We start from the raw sequence: 16,653 nt of genomic DNA on the forward strand, positions 1-16,653 counted from the left end.
GCTGGGTTACAGACTGCAGTTCAACTCCCCTCCCCCGAAGTTCAACGGGGTGGTCTGGACTGTGGTCGGCCCAGAGCAGGTTCGGGTTATGGAACAGGAAGTTCAATCCCTGTTGGTCAAGGAGGCCATAGAACGTGTTCCTCTGCCAGACAGGGAGTCCGGGTTCTACAGCCGGTACTTCATAGTTCCCAAGAAGGATGGGGGGTTGCGTCCAATAATAGATCTCAGGCACTTGAATCGTTCTCTGAGGAGATTCAGGTTCAAGATGCTCACAATTCCAGCCATCGTGAGTCAGATCCAGTTCGAGGACTGGTTCGTCACAATAGATCTGAAGGACGCATACTTCCATATATCCATCCTTCCATGTCACAGGAAGTTCCTGAGGTTCGCTTTCGGGGGCGAAGCGTACCAATATCGGGTTCTTCCCTTTGGCCTAGCTCTATCCCCTCGCACCTTCACCAAGTGCATGGATGCAGCGCTGGCTCCGCTGAGACTCCAGGGCATTCGTGTACTCAATTACATCGACGACTGGCTAATATTAGCCAAGTCGTACGATATGGCAGTTCGGCATCGAGATGTCGTTCTGGCCCATATCAGGTGCTTGGGGCTGAGACTCAACACAAAGAAAAGCGTGTTGACGCCCTCCCAGAGGACTATGTTTCTGGGAGTGGTATGGGACTCCACGACGATGCGGGCACAAATGTCTCCTGCACGGGTGGAATCCATACGGGCGATGGTCTCCAGAGTGAAGCTAGGCCACAACCTCACTGTGAAGCAGTTTCAGAGACTGCTGGGGCACATGGCAGCAGCGTCCAACGTCATACCTTTTGGCCTGCTAAACATGAGACCCCTACAGTGGTGCTTGAGAGCCAAGGGGTTTTCCCCAAGGGGAAATCCATTCCGTATGTTCAGGGTAATGCGCAGATGCCTTCGTTCCCTTGTCATATGGAGGAAACCTTGGTTCCTGTCCCAGGGACCGGTGCTGGGAGCATCATGTTGCCGGAAAACCGTTTCAACAGATGCCTCCCTCACTGGTTGGGGCGCGGTCATGGACGGCCGCTTTGCGAGAGGTCTGTGGGAGACCCGGCATTCTTCCTGGCACATCAACTGCCTGGAAATGCTGGCGGTCTACAAAGCTCTGAGGAGCTTTTTCCCGGACCTCCGCGGCCACCATGTCCTGATACGCTCGGACAATACTTCTGTAGTCGCGTATCTGAATCATCAGGGGGGTCTGAGGTCGCGCCCTCTATGCAGACTGGCACACCAGATTCTTCTGTGGTCCCAGGGGAAACTGTCGTCTCTCAGAGCGATGTACGTCCCCGGGGACCAAAATCAGGGAGCAGACATCCTGTCGAGGCAGGGGCTGAGGCCCGGGGAGTGGCGACTCCACCCAGAGGTGGTGGAAGCCATGTGCGTGAGATTCGGCCCAGTGGAAGTGGATCTTTTCGCGTCTCAAGAGACATCCCACTGTCCACTGTGGTTCTCTCTCAGGCATCCAGCTCCGCTGGGGCTGGAAGCCATGATGCAGACGTGGCCGAGGCTGCGTCTGTACGCATTTCCCTCAATCGCGCTGCTCCCGGGAGTCTTGGAGCGGGTCCGCCAGGAGGGGATCAGTATACCTTTAGTAGCACCCCGCTGGCGGACCCGGGTAAGGTTCTCGGACATTGTAGCACTGCTGGACGGCCTCCCGTGGCAGGTCCCTCTGAGGAGGGATCTGCTGTCGCAGGCAGGGGGCACAATATTTCACCCCTAGCCAGAGCTGTGGAACCTCTGGGTCTGGCCCCTGAGGGGGCCCATTACCTAGAGGCTGGCCTGTTAGCAGGTGTTGTCGAGACCCTACTCAGCTCCAGGGCTTCTTCTACCAGGAGACTGTACAGCCTGAAGTGGAATGTGTTTTCCACTTGGTGTAGAAAGCGTGAGGTGGACCCAGTTAACTACCCAGTGGCTTCAGTGCTGGAGTTCCTCCAAGATCGTTTCTCCACCGGTCTTACCCCGTCCACACTTAAGGTGTATGTGGCTGCCATTGGGGCTTTCCACTCGCCTGTAGGTGATGGGCCCTTGGGGAAGCACCATCTGGTTGTAAGTTTCCTCCGTGGGGCTCGGAGGATGAGGCCTGCGGCTTGCTCCAGAGTCCCAACTTGGGACCTGGCGGTGGTACTTGAAGGGTTGGCTGAGGCCCCTTTCGAGCCACTGGAGTCGGCTGAGGCAAAGAACCTGACCCCTTAAGGTGGCCTTTCTCCTTGCTATCACTTCTCTGAGGAGAGTGGGGGATCTCCAGGCCTTGGCTATAACGCCAACTTGCCTGGAGTTTGCCCCTGGCGGAGTTAAGGCCATCTTACATCCTAGACCGGGCTATGTGCCCAAGGTGCCATCAAATGTGGCACGGTCAGTGGTTCTTCAGGCCTTCCATCCTCCGCCTCATGGGATGGCGGAAAAGGGGAGACTTCACCTGCTCTGCCCAGTCAGAGCCCTTAGGGTTTATTTGGAGAAGTCTTCTCAATGGAGGAAGTCAGACCAGTTGTCGAATTTTCTTGTTAGACAATCTGCTGAGAGGACATTGATCAATAAAAAGATTAGTGTTGTCAAATATAGGTGGAGAGCATAAAGGAACTTTAGGGCCAGTTTTGATTAAAGGTTTTACACTATCAGGAATTGCAAAAACAATGGCATTCTCTTGGGGGGACTCGAAGAGAGAATTCTTGCATAAAGTGTTCATAAGAGAGCAAGACACCTCTTTCATCTAAAAGCTGACTCACTAAAAGTATATTTTTATCAAACCAATTATTTAAAAAAAGAGATTTATTTTTACATTTAATATTTTGGTTGTTCCGGATAAAATAGCTATGTGGAGAAAAAATTATAATTATATATTAGGGACCAGCATATTAAAACTTGTTTATGAAAACTAGAAAGAGTTAAAGGTATTTTAGTGATGTCATAGTTGCAGCGCAACAAAAAATGCAAACCTCCAACTGAACTGAAAATATAATTTGCGATAATATTCCAAAAAAGATGTAGGATTGTTCAAAAAAGATTGTATCCACTTTACCTTGAAATAATTATTAAGAGTGGAAAAGTCCACTAAGTCAAAACCACTCATTGTCCGATCAGCTATTATAACACTCTTTTTAAATAAATGATTCTTAGATTTCCAAACAAAGTTTACTATCATTTTGTCCAAAATTCTACAAATCTCCACAGAAACATCCAGAGCCATTGCAGGATAGATAACCCGAGATAACCCATCTGCTTTGGAAAGCAATACTCTACCTGTTATAGACAATCACGCTGTAACCAAAAATTTAATTTGCGTTGAATAGAAAGAATAAGAGGTTCAAAGTTCAGTTTTGATCTTTTTTTCTGATCTTTACATATAATTATACCCATTATATTATTATTTATTAATTATACCAAGTATTTAACTTCGGATTTGACATGAATCATGATGACTATCATCAGTGGAATGTTTAATAAATAAAAGTTCATATTTGTGAAGATTAAGAACTAAACCAGAAGCAGATGAAAAGAGATCAATTATATTTAAGGCTACAGAAACTTGATCTTTATTTTTCAGAAAAAGAGTTGTGTCATCAGCCAATTGGCTTATTAATATTGATTGGTTTGCAACAGAGATACCTTTCAAATTACTATTTTGAATGTGGATGGCTAATAATTGCATAGGGAGCAGAAAAAGATACGGCGATATTGGGCAGCCTTGACAGATGCCTCTGTCTATATTAAATGTGTAATGAGTAATACTATGCTATAATTTAATTGAAGCATTGGCGTTATTGTACAAAGTTTGAATTGCATTGATAAAGTTGGGGCCAAAAATAAAATATTCAAAGATTTAAGAATAAAAGGAAACTCAACAGAATCAAAAGCTTTATAAAAATCAAGAAAAAACAAGAAACCGTCATCAGGGATCAGATCCGAGTAATCTAAAATATCAAGAACAAGTCTAATATTATTTGAAATAAGTCTGTCTTTCATGAAACCTGAGAGAAAGTCATCAATTATATTATCTAAAACACATTTAATTCTTTTAGCAAAAATCATGGCTAGTATTTTGTAATCATTATTTAATAAGCTTAAAGGTAAACCTAATTTCAACCTTTTGAGGTTTAGGGATCAATTCATAGTCATAGAGCTTTGGAGAGTTCCCTTGTGTAGGCTTTCTAAATATACTTGGAGAAGAAATGGAGAAAGAATATTTGAGAATTTCCTATGGAACTCTGTGGTCACTCAGACCATCATTTCCAGGAGATTTATTAAGTTTAAGCTCGTCGATCGCCTCAGAAATATCTTTCATAGGAGATTCACACAGACTTTTGCCAATATCATCAATTTTGGAAATACGGTCTGAGTCAAGAGAATTAAAAAATAAATCTAAATTTTGTTGAGAGTGTCCAGAACGATAAAGATTTTTATAAACTTCTTCACAATACTTAGAAATGTCTTTATGATCTTTTAAAACCACTCCATTTATGTTAAGATAAAATTGAGATGATTACGCTTTAATATGTATTGCTTGGCTTTTTGAGATCAAACTTTGAATAATATTAACCTAATATTGTATTTTAATAGCTCCCAATTAGAACCAAAATTATTTTCAGTTTGAGCTAATAAAAAATAAATTAATTTTAGAAACTAGAAAAATGCATTTCCGGAGGAACTGCAAAGTGTGCTTGCTCGGGTGCAGTGCACTAACGTTAGCAGGTAGTGGATAGATGCGAGATGCGAGAAAAAATGCGAGAATGCGAGAAAAAAGATGTAAAACTGTCTTTTATTTTTGAATTTAATTCCTCAATCAGCGCTGGACCGGCATTTTCTGTCTTCCGCTGAGCCCTGGCCGTAGACAGATCATATGTTTTACCCTGTCAATGCAGTGGTCTGCGTTGCGCTGATCTTATTCACACTATCGAGTGTAGGTGCAGCATTCTAACACTGAGTCATAATGAGCTGTTTATGAAGAAATTATCCGCTTCCAAATTATGTCATTTTAATCACGAAATTGAAACATTAAAAAACAAATTGCTCTTTATGGTGTGCGCGTGATAGAGCGCGGCAGCAACGAACCATCAGCTTGCAGCTTAACAACATTGAATGCTCGGCCCAACAGCTGATCATAGCTGTACAGGGCGCCTTATTATTTTCCATCTCCATAAATATATCTAGTAGTAAAGCTAATGCAAGGGCTAGAAATCTATTAATCTTTTGCTGATACTTCCTTAGCTGTGTCTGAAACTGCTCACTCGTTCACTCATCCCGTATAGTGAATGGCAGTTGAGTGCACTACATCAGCAAAGAATTCGGACGCTGACATAATTATCACGCGCCAGAGAGCTCAGACAATTTGTCATAAACATTACCTACCCATCTTTAATATTTCCTTTTTTTGGCTGTATGAATTGTATGTAACAATTGTATGTATGTATTTTTCACGTTTATTGCGTTATTTGATAAAAAAAAAAACACTTGCTTGTCATATTTATTTACTTTTTACATTTATATGTGAAAATAAAAGAGAACAAAACACTACACAACACATTTGATTTTTCAAATATAGATATAACGGTATATATAAATAAATAACCAGGCCTCTGGTCTTATAAATGATTGTTTTCTAACTCGCATGCACCGTTGCCATGGTGACATTTTTGTTTATTTTTCATTCGCGCTTATCGTGTTGGATTGTGGGAAATAGTGTCTCAGCAAGTGTACATCGTATGTACACTCGAATTCAGAGAGGATTGGGTAAAAGTAGTGAAGAATGGAGGGAATGATGCGTTTACTCAGAATTCGGACACCTCTACAAAATGGCCGACACCCTAGTAAATAGTGCACTATATAGTGGATAGGGAGCGATTTCAGACACAGCTCTTGTCATCATGGAGAGTGCAGTTCATGGTTGCTTAGCAACAACAGACGCCACAGGAGAACAAACGCTTGTGGAAAGGAGACAGCGGCGGGGTCGCGCTTTCCACTTGTTTTTACACATCTAATGTGCGTTCCATTCGACAGGGTCCATATGCAGTGTTCACTGCTCCCCTACTCCCTGAGCACGGTATATCAGTTGAAGTGGACTTCACTGACAATAACTGCTCATTTGAAACGCCCTGCAAATGTCATTAAAGAAAGTCAACGACGGAGATTATGGAGATTATATAACATAAATATATATAGGACTACATCCATATTTTAATTTTTATTATTATATTATATATTTACAATTATATTGCACTATTTTACAACTACCTAAAATAAAATCACTTTACTTCACAAACTAGCTAAGCTGGCTGCATTCACTGAGGTAAATTATAATCATCAAAAATAGTATGTAATATTCACAACAATAACCGTTAAAAATACTGTCATTTGTATAACAATGGCGAAATGTATTACTTACACACATATGTAAACTCCTCCATCCTTAGTTATGACCAAGCATGCCGCACAAGCCCTGAAAAGTGAAGCCAAAATGTCTCGATCGCCCCCCAGTGACTGGTCCTAGTTTAGGTCATAAGCCCCGCCTCCCTGTGTTATTCAACGGGACGTAAGATCAACTAAACAATTAAATTACACTTCAAATATCTTTTTTCCAAAGGTGGTTTCTTTCATTTGCTGTTGTTTTTATCTCACTGATGTAAGTTCAAGTGTCTGTTTCAAAAATAAGTTGGTTTTTAGTTAATAACGTGATTCGGTGGTGTAACCTCATGATTGACAGCTGTGATTGACAGGTTCTCTGAGCGAAGTAGTCACTGAAGCACCAACGGACATTTTTTTCGGGATCTTCGGAGGACTGAGGAGATTGTATTTACTTTGTTTTAACAAGCCCCTTGTCGTACTGCAATAAATTTTTTAAAAAGTGTGCAGAATCCACTCTCCCTGCATGCGTTCTGCGAGAGTGAGGGCGGAGCGTTGATTTTGCGGCTTTACTTCCTGCTCACGACTGCGCAGGTCTGGTCCCGAGATCGCTACTGCGCAGACTCAAGTTCCAATATGTCAGCGCCATATCGGGACTCTGGCGGCTTCATTTGTCATCAATGGAAGAGAGCGAAGGGGCGTCGTTCATCTTTTTTTAGTCTATTTAGTCTGACTGGTGATGACGTGGTGCGTGAAATGACAGTTGGGTGTGTGATCATCGCTCTCCACTTCCTGTGAAGTGATGTATCGATGTTCCCTTATTCCCTATGCCGTGCGCAGTGCCCTTCGAACTGAACATGTTCGCTCCCTTCGGATTAGAATCTAAGTTAAGATGGCGGAAAACCCTGTGAAGTCCACTTCGCAGTCCACAACGCACCTCTAGAGCGACGTTGTTGATTGTTTGAGCATGTGACTGTGCGTTTCTCCTGGTTTTCTATTGTTATGCGCAGCATATTTCCCGTGCGCACAAACACAGCCACAGACAATGAATTGTTTGTTCGGTTATCGAAGAAGAGCATGATGTATTTTGTATAAGGTTTTTTTTTTTATTTTATTTTTTTATTATTAACTGCTTTGAGAACTGGAAATGCACAATTCATGCATACAAATCTGTATATATTAATAAATACAGATGATTAAATTAGACCAATGCACAAAACGAAATTCATGCCTGCATTTATTAAGACAAACCTAGTAAAAACGAATGCAGTCTATACACTGACTTGGCAGCTCTGTGAAATGTAATACAACAGTGCCACCTACTGTCTAAATGCATTAACATTAAAAGTGTGAGGTGAACTCTTGCATAGACATAGGTAAATGGGTTTGTCTATTAGCCTGAAATAACACATTTTTAAAAGAAAATTCAGATCTTGTGCTTCCTCACATTGGAGTCCCGAGTTCATGTATGTTTGGTTTCGATACGTGACAGAGTTCCTGAGATATGGACGACTTCCTGTTTGGCGACTACGCCGCTGATTTCGTTTGGCTGTGACGGGCAAACACTTCCAAAAATCAAAAATCCTTCTAGTAACTTTTGTGAGGCTTGGTCCAAGGATCATGTAAGTCTAGTTTCGTGAAGTTCAGACCAAATTTGTGACCTGTGAAACTTTAGTTTTGCTTTCTGTTCAATCCACTATGGCGGACAAACGACATGGACTCGTGATGTCATCTTCGCGAGCAACTTACACCGGTACTGACCGTACGTTTTAAAGTTGGAACGGTGTCTCTGTCTCAAAGGGCCTAGGCGCAGGAGCTGGCTTTCAGCAAGCACACTTAATTACAGATTGACAAGTTTCCTCATCCTCTAATAAAGCAGAGTTTAGTTTCCATTATGAACTATATATTCTTGAGTAAGATGGGTTATCAAAAGACAGAATAATAGACTTATGATTGGACAGTGGATAAGGCAAAATTTCAACCTTATTGACGTAATCAGAGTCAGATATTAACCAGATGTCAAGACCTCAATGAACCAGATCTGTTAGACCAGGTAAATTGTGAAGCATGAGGATGTTTTTCCCTCCAAATGTCAGTCAGACCAAAACGGGAAGTCAATTCAGAGGCCTGATGATCCATTAGATATTCTAGGTGGTGATCTATCCAAAGAGCTGTTTATAGTTTGGTTAAAGTCTCCACCAAAAATAATAAGCAAAGTAAAATATTTAGATTTAAAATAGTCTAAATATGTTTCTATCGAATTAAACAGTTTGAGTTATTTTTTGCAGTGTTAAATCCAGAACAAAGATACAATCATTTAAGGTAACTAATAAAAAAAGAAAGTGACCTTCAGGATCAGAGATTGTCTCTATTATTTTACCCTTAAACTTGTGCTTTAAAGTTAAGACTCCTGCTGAAAGATTAGAACCATATGAAGAAAACAACTAATCACCCCATTGTGATTTCCAAAACTTAAAGGAGTCATAACCTAGTATTACCTTGGATACCTACTGCTGTATTATAGTCTTTCAGGCCCTTCTAAAAAAGAAAAGTGGAAAAAAAATAAACACAGAGCTCATCAGACCCTTATTTCTGAAGGCATTATTGTCTCGCGAGATCTGATGCGATATTTTGGCTGTCGTGGACGGTCATTTTAATAATGCAAATGAGGGGCGCGTTGATTGGTGGCAGGAAGGAGGGGGGTTGACACCGCAGGTAACTTCAGCATATCATTCCAAAATGACATCATGGCGCAAGTTATGAATGAACCCGACCTGACCGCGACCGGCTTCCCGGCCAGTGTATAAGCGTTAGGCAATCAATATACAACAATAGCCGAATTCATGATGATCTCAGTCATTTGTTGTTTGCAAAGTAACGTTAGCAGCCATTCCCCATGTTTACCTCGAAGCTAATACTCCCACTAGCATACAATAGCCGCATTAGCAGTTAGCTGCTGTTTGTTACACACAGTAGAGCAATAAAAACTTACCGTTTCAATTTCAGGCAAGTCTCTGATGGTTGGAATTGCACCTTTTTCCAAACAGAGCTTCGAGGCCAACTTCGCCTGATATTGCCTCAAATTTGTGTATGATTCCTGTGTGAAATGTTTAGCGCAGACTCCTAACGATAAGCCAGTTGAAAGGGTTGTTGGGACAGCGTCATTAAAAATGAATTTCATCCAGTGGTCCCTGATAGTTTGATCCGTTTTTCGTAGAGAAAACACATTTACATGTTATTTGTGGCAGTCAAGAGCAACTCAGGTGTGTACTCGTTTCTCCATCTTTCTCGACTGAACTGAATATGAGGGGGAGAGGGGTGGGCTTCCCGCGGCATAGGTTTGCGGTGTCCATATATGGTATATCCTGCCCCGTCATGACGTCAAGACGGGACTGAAATCAAAATCTCGTATTTGAGTGCGCGTGCACGCGCGCTGGTTTATTTACCCTGAGGTAAACAAACGCTTCACTTTTAAATATCGGCTTCCCGGCCAGTGTATAATCGTTAGGCAATCATAACATACATTGATTCTCGTGGAAAAGGGAAAATTGCAGGTTATGACTCCTTTAAAATCGCTAGAGTTTGCATGAGACTCTTGTATAAAACAAAAATAAGAGCTAAGAGATTTAGCATACAGAAAAATAGCTTTACGTTTGAAGTCATTACATAACCCTTGTGCGTTATTGAGCAAACAGAAAGTTTAGGAAACATTAGAACAATATGACACCAGAACTGTAACAAGTGATTCAGTCCATGAAATCCTGTAAATGAGAAAATTACTCGTAAATAAACAAGGTTGGGGTCATTAAAAAAAAGAAAGAAAAAAAAAACACCAACCGCAGATGCCCCTCAAAGTGACTTTTTCTAGTCTGTTAATCTTTCAGTAAGCATTCTGAAGATTGAGAACTGTTACTTAAGTCAGACTCAGACACATGACAAAAAAGGCAGAACAGTACCACTAGCAACATCATCAAATCCAAATCATTCAACAACCTCCATGTCTTGCAAATGAAGTTCTTTGCCATCGTTTGGACCAACGAAGTAAGCTTGCTAACGGGCTCTCTCAACAAGTGGCCAAAGTTTGTTGCGCTGCACACGATCCTCGGGGGACAAGTCTTCTGCGAAACGCAAGTGGTGCGTAGCAAGATAAGGAGAGTTCTTTGCGGCTTTCCAGAGAGCATCCCGAAAATAACGCATTGTGAACTGAAGAATAATTCCGCAAGGTTTTTTTTTTTACCAGAGGGCAGAGTGCCGTCGCTCCTCACTCTTCCCAAACAGTGTACCACATTAATTAACTCGTGAGATTTACCAGCAAAAGCTGGGACAAGAGCCTTGCATATATCCAGAACTTTCTGCCTGATAAATCCATCGACTTCTGTGGTTGGTGTTTTTTTTTTTTCGGGTAAACCGTGGAGCCGCAGATTCCATCTCCTTTTGTATCTGGAGAGATCCTGTACTTTATTCTCCAATTCACAGATTCGTCTTTCAGCATTTGTCACCCGCTTATCAACTCGCGCCACATTCCCCTTTACATCTTTAATTTCTTCTGCCAGAAATTCGACTGATACCTTCACTTCTTCGATGCCTTTATCAAGGATGTCGGCTCTTTCATTAATGACAGATTTGAGTGATGTTATTATCATCATGGCTAAAGGGGAATGCAGATCTTCATCATCATCATCATCATTCCTTCCTTTTTTGCGCGATGGTTTCAGGTAGAGGAACAACTGAATCAGAGCAGGAGTCGAAGTCCACAGTCACACTTGCACCAAGATCTAAAGATGAATCCATCGGCTTAGATTTACGTTTTTTATCTTTTGCCATAGTTAAAAAATTCTTCCAACGGTTCGAGCATGTAACTCGAATGTAAGGCCTAACTAAACAAAATCGAAATAAAAGGATAGGCCTAATTCACGACAATGAACATCCCAAAAGCAGAATAAAAAATAAATAAGTGACAAAACAGACCCCTAAATTATCAAAAGGGGCTTTCGAGTAGAAATTATGTAGTATTAAACGAGATGCACTTTAAATTACATGTTTAAAGACAATTGTTCACGGACTGATTCACTCACACTGTCAACTTCACGCTGCCATTTTCACCCGCCATTTTACATATATATATAGAGTGATATACAGTGATATTTATATATATATATATATATATATATATATATATATATATATATATATATATATATATATTTATATATATATATATATATATTGTTACGATCCTAGGTATCTGTTTTGTGTGGGTGTTGTTTTTAGAGCCCGACCGATATATCGGCAGGCCGATATTATCGGCCGATATTAGGCATTTTCAAAACTATCGGTATCGGCATTTATAACGGCCGATAAATTAATATTTCAAAAATAAAATAAAAACGGACGAAAACACCCTTCAACCATGTTATGAGGGTTGCCGTTGTATAGTTAGTCCACCAGAGGGCACTCTACACCGTCCCTGTTGGCAACACTCGTGTATAACGCGCCTCACATTCTGACTGCAACCTGATCCAGCCCGAGTCGGGCAGAGAGAACCGCGAGTGAGATCAGCGGTGAAGTGTGTTCATGGTGAGTTGGTCACGACTCACGAGACATACATTGCTTGAATAACAATTAAAAGAACATCCCTATCAGTTCTCTTAACTCAAATAAGGATGACAAAATTCGTGACTCATGTCCAGTTTTGCTGCGGTTAAATAAGCCGAGAGTGAAGCGGAACAACGCGACGTAGGCTATATTCACATAAAATGTTAACACTGCAGTTCACAAAAGTTCATAATGTGCATGTGCTTTAATGCTTTGTCGGTTAAACATTTAATTTTAAATACTGATGCGCTGTTCTAACGTGTGCGTTTCTCAGCGCGTACATGTGAAGCTCACATGCACTAAAAGCCTTTCTACCAGTACCTGGATACTGGACTAAGTTATCTTTCGAGTATTATTGTGCTAATACTGTTAAATACACACAAGACTTACATAAACAAAGTCGGTTGTCTAAAGTAAAGGCAAAAATTGAGAGAAAATCTGCTTGTTAAATGCGTGTACATTAGACGTGTCGTGCTCAGCTCTTAAAGAGACAGTAGCAATTGTAAACACATTGCCGCTTGTCCTTAAAGGGATAGTTCACCCAATAATAAAAATGATCTCATTATTTACAGGCACTCTAATGTTGTTCCAACTGTATTAATTTCCTTCTAATATTTTTCTAATATTAATAGTTTGAAGAATGTGGGTAACCAAACAGTAGCTGGTCCCCATTGACTTCCAAAGAAAAAAAAATATACTATGGAAGTCACTGGGGTACATCAACTGTTTGGTTACCCACATTCATCCAAATAACTTATTTTCAACAGAAGAAAAAAACAACTTGAGAGAGTAAATTATGACAATTTGAATTTGTTGTCAATTTGAATGTGAAATTGTTGTTTTTGTTCAAAGGACTAAACGTTTAGTCTTAAAAAAAATCTTAAGTTTGTATTTTTATACATTTTATTTATCAGAACTTTAATATATTTTGATGTTCCTCTGTTCTGTTGTGACAATAAAAGAAACAAGTTTCTTTTTAAAATGCATTATCATATTATTTTAGTTAAAACTCATAAATAACTACAAATAACTAATGTTAAGGAAATTTGTTAATGTTTTGTTGCGCGTTTCTGAAAAAAATAAAAAATAAATTTAAAACCAACAAATATTTGTACCGGTATCGGCCTTCAAAATCCTTTATCGGTCGGGCTCTAGTAGCCATCAAAAGTTTGTACACACCAATTGTAAAGTGTGTCCAAACTTACTGTTACTGTACTATAATACACATAAATAATATTGCTACTGTATTATAATATACACATAAATAATATCGGCCGATATATCGGTATCTGGCTTTTTTTTTATCGGTATCGGCATCGGTGCCCAAAAATCCATATCGGTCGGGCTCTAGTTGTTTTGCATATGTGTGCAGGGATTGGCTGTCGTCGGTGGAGTCTGATTGGTGGATCTACTGATTTGCCGCTTTTAAAAGGGCAGCGCTTACTGAAGATGGCGAGCTTATTCTGGCATTGGCTTGTTGGCGTGAAGAGCTCCGGATTCCTCCTCCCGTCGACAGATCCCAAAACCTTCAGTTGTTTGTTGTCTAATTTGTTTTTGTTTGTGTATGATGATTTCATTTGGTTCTGTTTTAGGAGCGTAGGGGTGTCCTGCCATTTATTTTGACTGGGTTTGTGATTTGTTTATTTATAGGGAGTTAGGGAAGTTACTTTGTAATTTTGTTTATTCCCTGATTAGGTAATTTAGATATATTTGTTTATAAGTTTATTTTGTTTATTATTTTGGCCTTGGAGCACCCTGAAGCCATTGCTCCTTAATTTATTTATTCTTTCCACTTTAAAATAAATCATTTTTTGTGGAATTTAGTTTTTGTGTCGTTGGTGATCTGTCGGCTGGGGCTGGTTTCCTTTAACCAACATAAAAATCGCTTGCTAAACCCATCCTTATAATACGGGACGAGTCAATATATATAAAAAATATCACTGTATTCCGTATTACAACAGAGGCTATCCCGGTGGTGGGATAGCAAAATTTCAAGCATCAAAGGCTGATCTGGTTATATTAGCTAGCTACAGGCTCAGTCCGTTTACCTTTAATTCTATTTCCACTTTCTTTTCATTTTTGTCCAACTGCAGCCTCTCCATCTCAGACCTTCCTGGAACGGTGAACTGTGCGTTGACTGTAGTGATGGGGATTTGTGGTATATTCAGTGCATACTCTGTGAGGGCTTCCAAAGCCACGGCAGTATCCTAAAGTGTGTTTGAACAGTATAATTAGTATTCTCATTTTATAATATCAGATATTCAGATATTCTTTGGCATCAGGAACCCTGAAAAAATTCATTCAGTCGCATTAGACCCACCTGTGTTGATTTGAAACCTCCTTCATAGTTCTCTTGTGAAGACAAGAAGCATGCGGCAGCATGTGCTGTTATTAAGTCATTCTGTTCTAGAGCAGTCATGAGAGCGTATGCGGTGGTCTCTACTGTTAACGCCTCATTTACCAGTCGCATATTGAAGTCATCTTTCCACACAAGACACTCTCCCTCTAATCGGTTCAGTTGAGCAGGTGAGAAGAAAGAATTTACAGAAATAACACAAATGAATGACTTAAATAGATGAGTCTCTTTAATAAAGTACTTCCATAAACAATTCAGTATATGGTATGATACCTGGTTTTGCAAGACGTTTGAGTTTCTTCCAGGCTGACAGTGCTTGAGTGTGGTCAGTGAGGCAGATAGACAAGCAGTATGCCGTAATGGCTAATGCATAGGGTCTTTTAAGATCACCAGCCCGTATTAGGAGGAAGTCGGTGGCACGATACATACTTTTCTCCTAGTCAGGATTAAAAGACAATATTTTTTTCCTTTATTACAACATCGCATTCTTTCCTTTGTCTCTCGAGCAGGCTATTTGTCAAACCAGGCTCACTGGAAATATGTGACTCTGACAACATTTCTGCAAAACACAACCTTGATGAAGGAAGCTAAAACAGCAAAAGATTTGCATCTCGCGCTTCACCCCACAGAGCGGGTATAAATGGGAAGTGGATGCAAGCACCAGTTGTCTTTCACTGAGGAGCCGAGCAGGAGCCCGGCGTCAGCGGTGGTCCAGCAGTTGTGGCGATGGGACGTACATCTCCCATCCCCCCTTCAGGGAACGAGGGTTACATGCATAACCAAGACGTGGGAGAGGCTGTCGAGAGGAGCATGAGTTCTGGGAACCAGGTTGGGCCAATAAGGGGCAACTACTGTAGCAAATCCTCCTCCCTGACTTTGCACAGTGTCCGTGTGAGAAGGCTCACTGGGGAAAGCGCATACTTGCATAGGCCCCGAGGTTCAGGGAGTAGAATAACTGGCAATGGGATGAGCCCGGAGAGGCAAACAGGTCTACCTGTGCAGCTTCGAAGTTGCCCCATATCAGCTGGGCCATCTGGGAATGGAGTCTGCACTCTCCAGAAACCACAGGCTATCGTGAGAGCTTTTCGGCTGCGCGATTGAGCAGGCCTGGAATGTAAGTGGCACGAAGTGACCTCAGATGCTGCTGACTCCATAGGAGGAGATGGCGGACGCATTGCAACATGCGGCGGGAGCATAGACCACCTTGATTGTTTATGTTCGCAACAGTCACAGTGTTGTCTGTACGGACCAATTTGAGCTTGCCAAGTAGAGGCTTTTTGAGGCGGCCCAGCGCAAGGGACCGATACTGTCGGTCTCCCTCATGTCTGCCAGGTTCAGCCAGAGATGGCACTCCTGGACCACAAGTGTGGACATTTCCTGACCAATTGAATGTGTGGCAACCTTTGTCGCCCGGAGGGCAAGGTCAGTTGCTGTACGGAGCTCACCCATAAGCTCACGGTCAGGGCTACCCTGCATATCCATGAGTTCTTTGGCCTGATGGACTTGCAGGACCTGCAAGGAGGAAGCGCCTGTCCTCGTGCTCTGTAAGCCTTTGAGAACGTGAGAACGGACAAGAACTTACAGGCCTTGGATGGGAGACGCGGATTACCCGGGGAAGAGGCGGATTACCCATTAGGAAGAAGTGGTCGCTGGCACAGTTGCATCGCGACAGACCGCTCAACCGGAGGAATACCCACATATCCTTTAGCTAAGGGTAGTGAGGGGGAGGAGGTAACAGCTCTGTTTCTGGCAGAAAAAGGTGTCGTCCACGACCTGGTAACCTCCTTATGCACTTCCGGAAAGAAAGGCACTGGGGCGGCGTGCTGAGAACCAGCACTCGAGATAACAATCGTCCAACCTCGAGGGTTCGAGACACGATCGGTTCCACTCAAGCCAGACTATCCTGGTGGCCCAGGAAAGCATAGCCATCAATTCTGGATCAGGCTCGGGTAAATCTAATCTCCCAGAAGGGGGTAGCGCAGATTCAAGCTCACCTTCCAATGCATCTGGTCGGCAGGAGGAGCTCCAAATGAAATGACTGGCTGGTCATGAGAGGAGCCAATGTGATCAATCGAAATCTCCACGGCTTGTGGTGTTTGTGAGGAGTGAGGGACCCATTGGGATTGGGTAAAGGGCGGGGAAGCCCTCACTGTTATCCTCAAGTCACCCTGGCTATTCGTCCAAGTAGCCCTTTTTTGGGGTTGAGAATAGGAAGAGGAACTATACTGAGGCATAGGAAAGGGGATCCCACCTCTTTTAAGGTATAGGAGTCTCGACCGTTACACAGAGATTGTCATGTTCCCGTAGTGAGAACATGAGTCATCCACAAATGCTGC

The 16,653-nt window shown here is 41.9% G+C and overlaps 1 protein-coding gene across 1 annotated transcript in view; it reads right to left on the reverse strand.

Annotated features, from left to right (window-relative positions):
- Positions 1 to 16,653, reverse strand: part of LOC308704513 (uncharacterized protein) — a gene marked incomplete at its 5' end in the record, with an annotated part of 108,097 nt that overhangs the window by 28,387 nt on the left and 63,057 nt on the right. Inside the window, 3 exons of the mRNA XM_081388884.1 lie at positions 14,010 to 14,168; positions 14,282 to 14,466; positions 14,591 to 14,753. Of these exons, the coding sequence (XP_081245010.1) occupies positions 14,010 to 14,168; positions 14,282 to 14,466; positions 14,591 to 14,753 (507 nt within the window). The remainder of the gene's footprint in view (positions 1 to 14,009; positions 14,169 to 14,281; positions 14,467 to 14,590; positions 14,754 to 16,653) is intronic.

The sequence above is a fragment of the Scardinius erythrophthalmus genome, assembly GCF_964197995.2.
Source record: "Scardinius erythrophthalmus genome assembly, chromosome: 16".
Lineage (NCBI taxonomy): Eukaryota > Metazoa > Chordata > Actinopteri > Cypriniformes > Leuciscidae > Scardinius > Scardinius erythrophthalmus.